This window comes from Microcaecilia unicolor, chromosome 4, assembly GCF_901765095.1.
Source record: "Microcaecilia unicolor chromosome 4, aMicUni1.1, whole genome shotgun sequence".
Taxonomy (NCBI): Eukaryota; Metazoa; Chordata; class Amphibia; order Gymnophiona; family Siphonopidae; genus Microcaecilia; species Microcaecilia unicolor.
This window is the reverse complement of record NC_044034.1, coordinates 331,879,185-331,893,299: the sequence shown is the minus strand read 5'-3', so window position 1 is coordinate 331,893,299 and position 14,115 is coordinate 331,879,185. Positions and strand designations below refer to the sequence as shown.

The 14,115-nt window shown below is 47.0% G+C and overlaps 1 protein-coding gene across 1 annotated transcript in view; it reads right to left on the bottom strand.

The window, feature by feature from the left end:
• Positions 1-13,913, bottom strand: part of BMP1 (bone morphogenetic protein 1) — a 232,114-nt gene extending 218,201 nt beyond the window's left edge. Inside the window, exon 1 of the mRNA XM_030202005.1 lies at positions 13,673-13,913. Coding sequence (XP_030057865.1) covers positions 13,673-13,814 — 142 coding nt within the window. The 5' untranslated portion in view covers positions 13,815-13,913. The remainder of the gene's footprint in view (positions 1-13,672) is intronic.
• Positions 13,914-14,115: the final 202 nt, after the last annotated feature.

Here is a 14,115-nt window from a genome sequence, read left to right as displayed (position 1 = left end):
TATTATTTCTTTTTAATTGTGAACTGTTTGAGGACCTTCATTGGCCATAAGTAGGGTATCAAGCATGAGTTAATAAATAAATAAATGATAGGTGTCCATTCAGCTGCAAATCTTTGTATTATCTACAAAAAAGACAACCCTTTCCATTTAAAGTAAGGGGGCCTCCGACCATGTCCAACTCAGTGTATTTTTTTCTTCCTGTGGCCAGATACAGCCCATGGAGGATTCTTTTCCACATGCCATGGCGACAGCAGGAAAGCTGGCAGTGTTTCCCAGGCCCCATTGGCCTGCACCACTGTTCATAGTTATTTATTTATTGGGATTTATTAACTGCCTTTATAAAGAGATTCACCAAAGATGGTGACTATTATGGGCTGCTGGCGGGGAGGCCAGGCCTATGCAGTGGAAGATCCAGAAGATATGTGGGGATTAGGAGAAAAGGAAGTCCAGAAGTATTGGGTGCCAGTGCCCCAAAGAGAAGAGAGAAGGAGATGCAGCATAGAATCATCCCGAGCAGGAACAGTGGGCCCAGAAGGAAACAAATGCCTACCGAAGCTGGAGAAGCATGCACAAAGTGTAAGAAGTACAGAGAAATGGAGCAAAGTAAAGGCCAAGAAGAGCAGTGAAAAGATAAATATAAAAGACTGAGCTGGGGGTTGGGGGCGGAGGGTACAGGATATTTTGGGGATACTTGTGGAGGGTAAGGTTAAGATATAGGAAACACATTTGATATATCACCTTTATGTGGTAGAACCAAAGCAGTTTACATACTGCATACAAGTATTTTTTTCTGTCTCTAGTGAGCTAACAAAAATAAGTTGTTTAAAAAAAATTGTAACTGGAGCAATGGAAAGTTGAGTGACTTGCCCAAGGTCACAAGGAGGTGAAGTGAGAATTGAACCCATTTTCCTGGTTCTCAGCCCACTGCACTAAACCTTTGGGGGTCCTTTCAGAAAGCTGCACTAATGACTTTATCGTGTGCTAAATGCCCTGCAGCCCATTGTATACCAAAGAGTTGCATGGCACCTAAAGCACACTAATTCATTAGCGCACCTTGGTAAAATGACCCCTTGGTTACTCATCCCATGGGTTGGGCTTAGGGAGTGACTTCAGTGGCTTTGTTCCCCCTCCCATGTCTCAGCCCATTCTGTTTCCCCTTCCTCCAGTCAACATTACAGCACTGTGGCACTCCTGGTAAAGCCACAGAAGTCAAAAGTCCAAGTTTTAGGAAGGGATGGGGAGTGAGAGTGTGAGAGTGATGAAAAGTGAGGGTGGGAGGAGAAGACTGATGGGAAGGGAAAGAGGAGTGAGGGCAAGGGAAAGCAAAAGGGGGATAAGTGAGAGGGAAGAAGGGAGGGTGAGTGAAAGGAAAGGGAGAAAGCAAGAGAGTGAATGATGAGAAAGGAAAGTGGAGTGACAGAATGAGATGAAGACTGAATGAGAAGGTAGGGTGGGGGTGAAAGGGGGAGCAGGGACTGTGTTTTACACATATATATACACACTTATGCACACCCTTTAGGCCCCTATATCTCAGGGTGCAGAGTTGCTGAGGACGTGACAGGTTTGCCAACTTCAAATAAATCTAGAAATATTATTATTGACACTCTTAGTATCTGCCATGTCCCTGGGAATCCTGTGCCCTGTCTCTCCCTTTTCCAACACTTCAAACTTGTGTCTCCCCTACCCTTTCCCCTACTTGGCAAACTCTCTAGCCCTCTTATTGATTTGAAAGGTTCAATGTGCTCCTCATTCCAAAAGTTTTGGGGAATACTTGTTCTAACACCTCTGCAATATTATTCAGAAAGATATTGAACAGAAAAGGCTGCAAGACTGATCCCTAAGGCACTTCACTGTTGACCCCTCTCTCTTTGTAGTGACTCTCTCTTTATTAATACCCTTTGTAATCTGTCCATTCATCCAGTTTTTAACCCAGACAACTAACTGGGAGTTCATGCTTAGTCTCTTTAATTTACTTAAGAGTTTCCCATGTGGGACACATAAGTACATAAGTAATGCCACACTGGGAAAAGACCAAGGGTCCATCGAGCCCAGCATCTTGTCCACGACAGCGGCCAATCCAGGCCAAGGGCACCTGGCAAGCTTCCCAAACGTACAAACATTCTATACATGTTATTCCTGGAATTGTGGATTTTTCCCAAGTCCATTTAGTAGCGGTTTATGGACTTGTCCTTTAGGAAACCGTCTAACCCCTTTTTAAACTCTGCCAAGCTAACCGCCTTCACCGCATTCTCCGGCAACAAATTCCAGAGTTTAATTACACGTTGGGTGAAGAAAAGGTTTCTCCGATTTGTTTTAAATTTACTACACTGTAGTTTCATCACATGCCCCCTAGTCCTAGTATTTTTGGAAAGCGTGAACAGACGCTTCACATCCACCTGTTCTACTCCACTCATTATTTTATATACCTCTATCATGTCTCCCCTCAGCGGTCTCTTCTCCAAGCTGAAAAGCCCTACCCTCCTTAGCCTTTCTTCATAGGGAAGTCGTTCCATCCCCACTATCATTTTAGTCGCCCTTCGCTGCACCTTTTCCAATTCCACTATATCTTTCTTGAGATGCGGTGGAATTGGAAAACGTATAGAGCTTTACTTAAATCCATGTATACCACATCCAGTGCCCACCATAAACTCATTCTCTGGTACCTAGTCCAAGGGCCAAACAAACCCATTTCTTTTCTGGCCCTGCCCCCAACCTCTCTAGTTGCTGATGTTCTGTTACGGACCTAGTGGCCCACCCCATTCCATTGCCTATGAAAGAAACTGATAAGATTCATTTGACACGATTTATCTCTGGTAACTACCATGCTGTCTTGGATCCTGTGGCCACTAGATTCAAAACACTCCATTCTCCTTTCCTTTAGCAGTGACCCCCACTGATTTACCCACCACTGAGGTCATAGTGACTGTTCTGTAGTCTCCAACCATCTCCTGTTTCCACTTTCTGAACAGGGACAATGTCTGCCCGTCTCCAGCCCAAAGACACTGCTTTTGTCTCTACACAGAACCATCAGTGAAGCTGCCAGAACGTCCCTGTTCTTTGGATAACCTTGAATATATCCTGTCTGCTCCTCTTGCATTTTCCCCTTTCAGTTTATAAAGTTCTCTACCAGCCCTCTCTTCTGTAACTTGAGTAACAATTTCCCCACTACCATCTGCTTGTGGTCTGTTTCTAATCCCTTCCTCAGTGAACACTGAATAAAAGTATTTGGTCAATCTGCACACAGTGCATATCTCTCTGTATGTTTGTATCAAAGTGTGTGTGTCACTGTTTGTGTATTACATTAGGCAGAGGAGGGCAGCGTCTGGTTTGGGTGGCAGCTGTGTGCTTTCATATATGTTGTGACTGCAGGAGCCAGAAGACTGCTGCTGAGGTGCTTTGGTCCCTGAATCATGGATTTTTTTTTTAAACAATTTGGTCTAGAAGCAGGGATAATTTCTTTGTGGTAAGAGCTGTTTAGTTCTGATGAACCAGAAAAATCTAAGTGATACTTCTCAAAATATCACAGGACTTACAAGAGTAAATGGAGTTAACCATGGCTTTTTGTCCATATTCCAATATAGAGCATCACCGGGCTCTTTCTCTCCCCCTGCCCCAGTATAAGTCTGCCTGGTTCTTTCTCACTGTTTTAGTATGGTGGAACTGAACATGTATACCTTGGAGGAAAGGAGAAATAGGGGTGACATGATACAGACGTTCAAATATTTGAAAGGTATTAATCCGCAAACGAACCTTTTCCGGAGACGGGAAGGCGGTAGAACTAGAGGACATGAATTGAGGTTGAAGGGGGGGGCAGACTCAGGACTAATGTCAGGAAGTATTTTTTCACGGAGAGGATGGTGGATATGTGGAATGCCCTCCCGCAGGAGGTGGTGGAGATGAAAACGGTAATGGAATTCAAACGTGTGGGATAAACACAAAGGAATCCTGTTTAGAAGGAATGGTTCCGTGGAATCTTAGCGGAGATTGGGTGGCGATGCTGGTAATTGGAAACAAAATGGGAGCTGGGCAGACATCTATGGTCTACGCCCTGATCGTGACTGAATAGATAGGGATGGGCTGGAGTGTAAATTTTAAGGGGCTTCGATGTTAGCTTCAGAACTTAGTACAAGAACAGTACTGGGCAGGCTTCTACGGTCTGTGCTCTGAGAAAGGCAAGGACAAATCAAACTCGGGTATACATATAAAGTATCACATACCATGTAAAATGAGTTTATCTTGTTGGGCAGACTGGATGGACCGTACAGGTCTTTATCTGCCGTCATTTACTATGTTACTATGTAACTGCTCTGAGCTCTCTATCTCTCTACTTTAGTATAAATCTGCTCCATGCTCTCTCTCTCTCTCTCTGCCTGCCCAAGTATACAGCTGTCCTTGGCTTTATCCCAAAATAGAGCTGCCCTGGGCTCGCTCTCTGCCCCAGTCTCTCTCTGTACCAGTGTAGAGTTGCTCTAGGCTCTCAGTCTCCCTGTTCCAGTATAGCACTGCCCTGTGTTCCTCTCTCTCTCTTCCTGTCCCTGGGTGAAGCTACTCTGAGTTCTCTGCCTTGGTGTTCAGTTGCCCCTCTCTCTCTCTCTCTCTCTCTGCCTCAGTGCAAAACTGCCCTGTTCTCATTCCCCCTGCTCTGGTGTGGAGCTGCCTTGGCGTTTGGTTTCCCCATACTCCTTCTTTCCACTCAAACTCCTTCTTGCCTGCTCTAGGACTAGGTTGTGTTCATTCTCTTCATGGTAAGTGACTACCCTGAAGCTATGTCTGCAGGCTTGGCCTGGCACCACCACAGGAATCCATCTGAGAGCTGTGTCCATGATCCTGGTCTGGTACTGTCACAGGAGGCCAGCTGGGAATTGCACCCATGAATCTGACCTATCAGTACAATGGGCTGCTGGCTGGGAACTGTGTCCATGGCAGTGGCGTAGCCAAGGGTGGGCCTGGATGGGCCCAGGCCCAACCACTTTGAGCTCAGGCCCACCCAGTAGCAGCACACCTATGATGTGGCTGGTAGGGATTCCCAAGCCCCACCAGCTGAAAACTCCCAACATCTGTACCTCCTGCATACCTTGTAAATAGCAGATCTTCGCCTGCAGCAACAGTGACTGATACATACTGCTCACACCAGCCCCACAGCCTTCCCTCTGATGTATTCCCGCTTATGAGGAGACAGGAAGTTGCATCAGTGGGAAGGCTGTCGGGCCAACATGAGCAGTGTGTATTAGTTGCTACTTGCTGCTGGTGAAAATCTGCTATTTAAAAGGTATGCGGGAGAGGAGGGGATGTTTGAGAGACCATATGGCATGCAGGTGAGAGAAGGAGAGACTAAATCACCTGTGGGATGGGGCACAGTTCTTCTGTCCACCCATCTTGGGCCCAGGCCCACCCAAAATTGAGTGTCTGGCTACGCCCCTGGTCCATGGGCCTGGTCTGATAGCATTCTAGGAGGTTGGCTGGGGGTTATGTCCATGGGCCTAAGCCAGTACCATTGCAGTAGGCCAGCTGGGAGCTGCACCCATGGTCTGGCCTAGCATCACCTCCTCAGGTCAGCCTGGCACTGCTATGCTCTGTACTGAGGCAGGGAGAGAGACACACACATGGGGCAGCTCTATACTGATGATAATGGTGACCACTGTTTTTCTTTGTCTGCTCTTTAGCTGGAGAGTGTTGTCTATAGGTTTACACTTCATCTTCCTCTCCCTACCCACAGGCTGCTGTTGCCTCCTGTCAGATGGTGATGAAGTGCTTAATTAGAGATCAGCCTGCTTAAAACCGGCTCTGATCACAGAACAGCAGTTTACCACACTTTAAACATCACAACCTTACAATAATGCCACAGAACAGCAGAGCAGCGGCCAGCACAGCAGGTCATGGATACGGCTTCTTCTGGGGCCCAAAGTACATCTGCCACCTCACTGTAAATGACACATCCTTCTTACACAACCAAACACTTCCTGCCACACCGATGCTAGATCAGTGTGAACTCCCAGAACTGACACCAAGAAGAAGGCCAGCATTACAAGGGGCTCTGAATACCAGGATGCCTCCCAGGGGGAGCTCCAATGTGAGAAAGAAAGCAGTTCAGACATGGGTCATTCTTTTCAGGACTTTACTCCTGTGCCTGCTAGAACCTCCTGACGAGGCAGTGAAGAGCGTACAAAGCTTGAGAGAATGACTGAAAGCACCAAAAGAAGGAGGTCAGAGACAAAGAAAGAAACAGAATGAGTTTACCATAGAGGGTGTTGAACTTGGAGCACCAGGTTTCTTATAGGCTCACCAAGGCCTTATTACAGACCTTCCGAGCCTGACCTGGGGGGAACTCCAGAGCTGTCAGGTTTTCAGGCTATCCACAGTGCATGCTGATTAATCTCAGACATATTCATTATGGATATCCTGAAAACTCATCTAGCTACAGAATCCCCAGGACAGGTTTGTGAAGCTCTAAAATATAAAACCTTGGACACATTTAACTGTACAGACTCTTGCCACCAGTCCACTCTATATGCTTATCACAGCCACCTAAAGACAGCCATGTCATTGTGAATTGACAGTATCTAAAGGAAGGGTACTAAATTTAAAATGAATCAGAGAAAATATTTCTTCACACAATGAGTAATTAAACTGTGGAATTCGTTGCCAGAGAATGTGGTAAAAGCAGTTAGCTTAGCAGGGTTTAAAAAAGGTTTGGATAACTTCCTAAAAGAAAAGTCCTACCCTTCCAAAAGCTGCTGAAGACTTACCTCTTCAAACAAGCCTATCCAAACGACCCAATTTAATCCTCGAACCTAGACCACACCACCAATACTACCCACACTCCAATTCTTTCCCCACATCTTTTACTATTGTCCCACTCTATATAGCTATGTTATCTCTGTGATACATTGTACCATACTTTGTATTACCTCTGTGATACATTGTAACATACTTTGCACTGTCTCTGTGATACTTTGTAACATACTTTGTATTGTATCTGTGATACTTTGTACCATACTCTGTAAGCCACACTGAACCTGCTATTGAGCGGGAAAGAGCGGGGTATAAATGCTACAAATAAATAAATAAAATAAGTCATTATTATTAAGATGGACTTGGGAAAATCCACTGCATATTCTAGGACAAGCAGCATAAAATTTGTGTTGCTGTTCAGGGATCTTGCCAGGTACTTCTGACCTAGATTGGCCACTGTTGGAAACAGGATGCTGGGCTTGATGGACCTTCAGTCTGTCCCAGTATGGCAATGCTTATGTTCTTAAGGGTGAATAATGAGCCCTCATCATAACCTAATGCATGTGTGTTGGGAACAGAGAGCAACTGAATGACCTCTCACTGGAGCTGAGAAAACACAAATTGAGCTTAGAAAGAACTTTCCTGTAACTGGGTACTGACTTACACACTCTCCTATGCGACTGTCTCAGGAAGTGGCTGTAACAGGTGCTCTGTACATTAGCCACTGTATAGTGGATTCTCCCGAGGACTAAGGAGAGGGTGATGCCTACGAGGGACCTGTCTCATCACACAAAGCAGAGGAGAGCTGGAGCCATTGGCTCACTGTGTGAAGAAAAAGCAGCAAGTGTTTTCAACATGTTATTTAACCTACTGATTGAAGAGAACAGCCAGGATTCTCTGGTTGCGTCTGCTTCAGTTCCTGAAGCTGTTTTCTGCTATACCCCTTCCCTCACCCTCCCCCCCCCCCCCCCCCCCCCAGCATGTTTTCCAGCAGGGATGCTCACTTGGAGGCTGTGAGAACTGTAGAAGGCATGACTGTACCTGTAATCAGTGTAACAGAGGCTTTGCTTTCTCCCACGATCACATGAAGACCAGCTCCAGGAAGCGTGGCTTCCTCCGGACAAGATTGCCATAAATCTCACAGCTGAAACTGACAGATCCCACCTGCTGTTCCTAGCACACTGATCCAGAGGACTTCCCTCTCATCTGTTCTGCTCCCAGTACAGTAGTAGTCCATCACTGCACATCAGTGCTACCACTGTTGGGGTAGATTTACCCCTGGGTTGGACCCTAAGCAAATGAGCATATTTGGCACACCCACTGTAAGATAATTACATTTTAAAACTCCCACAAACGGGGTCCCACAGGTCTCTGATTGCAGAAGAGGAAGCAGCCCCCCTCCTGCTGACTAGAGCACAATGCACAGAGGGTAAGAAGAACAGACAAACCTCTGCAGGAGTAATTGCTCTTCCCCCCTCCCCCCCCCCCCAATCCCACTCTCCTTCAAGCCAGTGGTTGACTTTTCAGGTTAAATGGGTCTTGGGAGGCATAGAGTTTGCACATCTGAGAGAGCCCTGCTACTACTAATAAAACTATGCATTTTTACACTGCTGCTGAATGCACACAGTGTTGTAAGTCTCTTCCACAAAAAGCTTACAATCTAAGGGGGGCACGAGATGTCGGCACGGAGGGGTGTGCTTAGCACCAGTTCTTTAATGGCTTCTTCTGTCACAGGGCCAGCTCAAGGGATAGCGGGCACCCTGAGCCAACTTTCTTTGGAAGAGAAGCCCCCCACCCACTCATCATCACATCTCTTCTGGTGCCCCCTCCCTCCCTCCCTTGGGTCAGCATCTCTCTCCCAACCCGGTCCTCCTCTGTCCCCTTCCTTGTGGGTCCGGCACTACTCCTTCACCTCTCTTACTCCACCGTGGTCCTGTAACGTTTACCTTGGTCACCGCTGACGGCAGCAACAGCATGACAGTCTGCCTTCGGCCAGCCCTTGGGTCTTCTTTCTGCTGCGTCCCACCCATAGGAAATGGGACATGGCAAGGCAAAGGGAAGACCCAGATTGTCATCTGCTGCTGCCAGTGACCAATGTACACTTTACAGGACTACGGGGATGTGAGAGAGATGAGGGGGAAAGCACTGGACCTGTGGGGCAGGGGAGGGGGAGAAGGGGAGAGAGACCAGATCTGGGGGAGGGGGGTACCAAAAGGCTTAACCCAGTGATTCCCAAACCTGGTCCTGGAGGCACTTCAGCCAGTCAGTTTTTCAGGATATTCACAATGAATATTCATGAGGCAGATTTGCATGCAGATATCTCTCATGAATATTCATTGTGGATATCCTGAAAACCTGGGGTGCCTCCAGGACCAGGTTTGGGAATCATTGGCTTAACCTGTACACCAGGTGAGGTCAGAGGCTGGCTATTCTGGCGCCCTTAATCACTGGCTCCGTGAGCCAGAGACTCACCTGGTCCAATGGTTAAGCCGGCCCTGTTCTGTCATGTGAATGGCTGATATAAGTAGGTGTGCCTAACTGCACCATGCACAACTGATAGTATTCCATAAGTTATGCATGTCGCTTGGTGACCCACTCATGCTCCGCCCCCTGGAAGTGGTGTGCTAAGCAATTTACATGCTCCAGTTACAGAACGGCACCTAACACTTTTGCATGTAACTTTCAATAACTGGAGTTAATCATGCATGTAAGCATTAGTGTTCTGTAACATGTAGATGCCAGCTTATAGAATTTATTTATTTATTTGTTGCATTTGTATCCCACATTATCCCACCTATTTGCAGGCTCAATGTGGCTTACATAGACTTGTTATGGCATAGCCATTCCAGGCTAACAGATACAATTGGTGATACAGAAAGATGAATGATGAGAAAAAAGGTCTAAGTAGATATTATAGAGAGATGACTATCAAAACTGGGGTGGGTTAGCAATGTGGTGTAGTTAAGCTATGGGTTTTCTTTATAGGCCTTGTTGAAGACCTTTTAAGTGGGCACCTGAGGCAATGGCAGGTACAATGACTTGCCCAAGGTAAATCAGTAAAAGAAGCAGAATTTGAACCCTGCCTCTCTTGGATTCTCAGTATAGTCCTCTATTACTCTGGCGCCCATCCAGGTACAGTTCTCACTCATTGCACAGCCCTCCCAGTCACCTGTCACTACATAGCTCTTCCTCTCTCTCACTCAGCGCTGCTTCCAGGAGACTCAGGAGCCCATAATTATTGTGAGTTAAAGTTATTGTAAGGCAGCAAACCCTACGAACATCTTCAAAATATTGCAAAGGAGACTATGCTCAAGAGATCACAAGATGGGGTGAGGGACAGGTGGGGGTCAACCAGCACAAAGAGGAGTGTTAAAAGGAAAGAACTCTTTCAATGGGTATTATTTAGATCTGTCTGTACGTGTGAGGCTGAGCTCAATAGTGGATGGGTTCCAGGCTCTACTCAGGGGTCCTTGTCTCAACCACCACCTCATCACTTCCTGGTGCTTGAGCCAAGAGAATTACTATCCACCCACAGATAGAGGAACACAATACATATAGGCCATGCAAGATAACTCAGAGGTCTCCTGGGAACTGTAGAATCTCATGGAGATATCCAAAGTAACAGGATCCTGATACACACAGTCAGCAACTGTGTGCTCTGGCACAAAAACGATGCATGATTTCTGTGACAGGAGAGTACAAGGCATACACAATGTCATTATTACAATTGATAGTGTGTGTGGAGGGGGGATGGGGTTGTATACTTTGCAAACCACCTTGGGTTGAACTGTAGTTTAAGAAAAGCAGTGTATATGTTGAACATAAGACAAAATAACACGTGCATTTCACTTGTGAATATTTGTGTTAATGTGTGTGATTCTGCACTGTGGGGACATTTCTGTAACTAGGAGCTTCCAATTAGGCACCCGGGGGGGGGGGGGGGTGATAGGAGCCACAGGATCTGGGCACCTAGGATCTGTTATAAAATACTAGTATAACCAGCTATCAACAAATCTGGCATAAGTGTGCACACTTAAGTACATCAGGAACACGTGTAACTTACAGTATTCTATGGTATGCATGTAAGTGGAAGCCCCGCCTACATCTTGCCTATATTCTGCTCCTGTGTACACCCCCTTTGCAGCTATGCACTATGTAAGTTAAGGGAGTATTTGCAGAATAGCCCTTAGTACCATACTACCACTTATACATGTAAGTGTGCACACATTTGCATAAATGCTGGGTATTCTAAACATGTACACATGTAACACATGTGTAAATGTGAGTGCCTAGACTATAGAATTGCACAGCACTGAACTTCTTCCTATCCAGCTCAGAGATATGAAACTGATATTAAAAGGTTTGTGTTCAAAGCTGCCCCTATACCACTGACTCAACTCACAGGGCATTGTCTCAGGGAAGCTGCCCCTACATCACTCACCAGACGAGCTAATCACAGTACTATCTCAGGCTTACTCCCTCAATGTGCAATCATAGCTCCACTAACAGTACATTTTCTCAGAACTGCTCGTATACCACTCATAATCACAGATAATCATGGCTCTGCTGCCCACAGGGTACTGCCATAAGAAAAGTGTTGGTACACCATTGACCCTACATGCAATCACAGCTCCAGTCACAGGGCATTATCTCAAACTCACTTGTATTCTATTGACTGTACCCATGGTCAGTCACAGTTCTGCCCACAGGGCATTACATGGCTATATATGCAGCCAATCACAACAGCACTCACAGGGCACCAGGGGTAGACTGGCATTGATCTGGGCCCCTGGGCAATAAGGATCATGGGCCCCTAATCACTTATCAAAAGTGACGAAAATAAATGGACACTAGGGAGGGTGGGGCCCCCTACTGCTGTTGGCCTTCAGGCACTGCCCTATTGTCCCAATGGCCAGTCTGCCCCTGAAGGGCATAATCTCAGAATTGACCACGTATCACTAACCATACCCACTGCCGGTCACAGCTCTGTCCACAGGGCATTACTGCGTATCACAACCACCTAAAGACAGCCATGTCATTGTGAATTGACTGTCTAAAGGAAGGGTAGCAAATTTTAAATGAATCAGATAAAATATTTCTTCACTCAACGAGTAATTAAACTGTGGAATTCGTTGCCAGAGAATGTGGTAAAAGCAGTTAGCTTAACAGGGTTTAAAAAAAAGTTTGGATAACTTCCTAAAAGAAAAGTCCATAAGCCATTATTAAGATGGACTTGGGGAAAATCCACTGCATATTCTGCCTGTATGATTCCAACCCTATTCACAGTCAATCACAGTACCACACAGAGGGTATTATCCCAGAAAAAGAGACATCCAAAAGATGTTTCTATGGCCCATGCATGCATAAGAGCTGGATGTGACCTCCTGATGAGAAACGGATGGGAACACAAAAAAGACAGTCTGTGTATGACACTCTGATGAGAGACAGATGGGAGTGAGTAAGGAGAGAGCCTATGTGTGATGGTTCTCTGAAGAGTCCTCCACGGGTAGGAGTAAACAGAAAGAAAGCGTGTGTGACGGCTCCAACTTATATTTGATGGTTTCCTGATGAGAGACCGTTGGGCAGGAGAGGAGCAGCACAAAGGCGCTCTCACTCTATATAATCAGATAGAGATCGATTCCTCCATCTCCTCTCAATAGCAGTTTTGTGAATGGGACTATTAATTAGAGGTGACATTAAAGCAGTGCTCTAATTAGCTGCTGAGTAGGGATTAGATAAAGATCGGATCCGAGCCAGGACTGCTGTGCTCCTGCAGGAGGCAGCCACATCCTCTGCTTCCCATGGGGATCCAGCCAAGGAAGAGAGGTTAAAACAGGTCGGTTGAGCACACAATGGGAGTCCCTCCCCATCGGCCCTGACCTCGGCTAATTCAATTTAAGCCAGTTGCAACTTTACAGTGGCCCAAGTAGCAGCAAAGCCCGCAGCAGGACCCATGAACTAGCATCAGGAGAGAAAGCAGCCTTTTCCTCTGTACCAGATCTAGCTCTTCAATCAGATGTACTGCAGCCTCTCGGCTTTTGCCCAACAACTGAATAAAGGGGGGGGGGGAGGGGAGATAGTACCTGTTTCTCCATAAAACTGGCCTCCGTAAAATGGACTTCAGAAGTGAGACAGGGAATGTGACTACAGGGTCTGGGGCTGGGGGGTGAATCGTCCCTTCTGTCGAAGGGAGGAAAACAGGAGTAATTCCCAGCAAGCCTGTGCAGGAGGGGTGGGGGTAGGGGTGAGGGCAAGGGGACACAGCCTCGCTTTCTTTTTTGACAGCTGTCTCTCGGTCACAGCCACCAAGGCAACAAGCAGAATGGGATTATTATTGTCACCCAGCTCCGAAAACGTGGGTGTGGGGGATCTTTCTTTCCCACTCTCCTCACCCCCCCTATCCTAAGAGTAAACAGATGGGGTAGCGCTTGTGTTAACAGCTTCAATCACACCCCCCCCCCCTTTCCTTCTCTCCCTGTCGCCAGCCCCTCTACAAAGGCCGAGATTCTCCAGAGGACACCCTGAAAAGTGAAGATTTAATATGGTGGGGGGGGGGGGGGGGGGGGGGGGGGGTGGGGGGGGAGGGTTGTTTGAGGCTCTCTCGTTAATACAATCCCCCATCAACTAACTCCACATCCTCAGATTAACTTTCACCGGTTATCACAAAAAGTTCAGTAACCGTAAGCTCTCTTTCTTTCTGTCTTTTTTTTTTTTTCCAGCAACTTTTCCAACTTTTTTTCCCCCCTTTCTTTTGTTTCCAGCAGAATTGCCAACTAGGCAGTGTATGAGAGCCACAGAGGCAGCAGGGCTGAGCAGGAAACTCTAGTCGCGCTGCTCTGTGGCCAGCACTCCTGCCCTGAGATGTCTCTCTCTCTCTCCTCCTCTCTGAAGTTACAGGAAGAACGGGCAAATGTCCCCCCCCCCCCCCTCCCCTCCTTACCAGCTTTGCAGGGATCTTTGTAGTCAATGGGTTCTGTGTCCTCCTCCTCCTCCTCCAAGTCATAGGAATAATCTGTGAAGTCCTGTGCCTGGGCCAGTACCAGCCAGGAGAGCAGCAGAAGGGACCAACTCTCCCCAGTCATGCTTGCGAGTGCCTGGCAGTCTCCTCTTAAAGTGTGGGCAACTCCAGGGCTGGGGAGAGGAATGGAAGGAAGAAGCCGGCAGTCTCTCGCTCTCTCTTTCTCCCCCCCTCTTTTTTTTTTTTTTTTTTTAGGGAAATGAGATCTGGAAGGGGCGGGCTCAGGGAGGAGAGCTCGGCCCCTGCAGTCTAGGAGCTGGCTTGCTTGCAGCCCTGGGAATGTTGCCAGTCCTAGGGGGGAAAAAGAAGCCCCACAGTTTGCCGCTGGGATGGCCACACTTCCCAGCCTCGATCCTCCTCCTTAG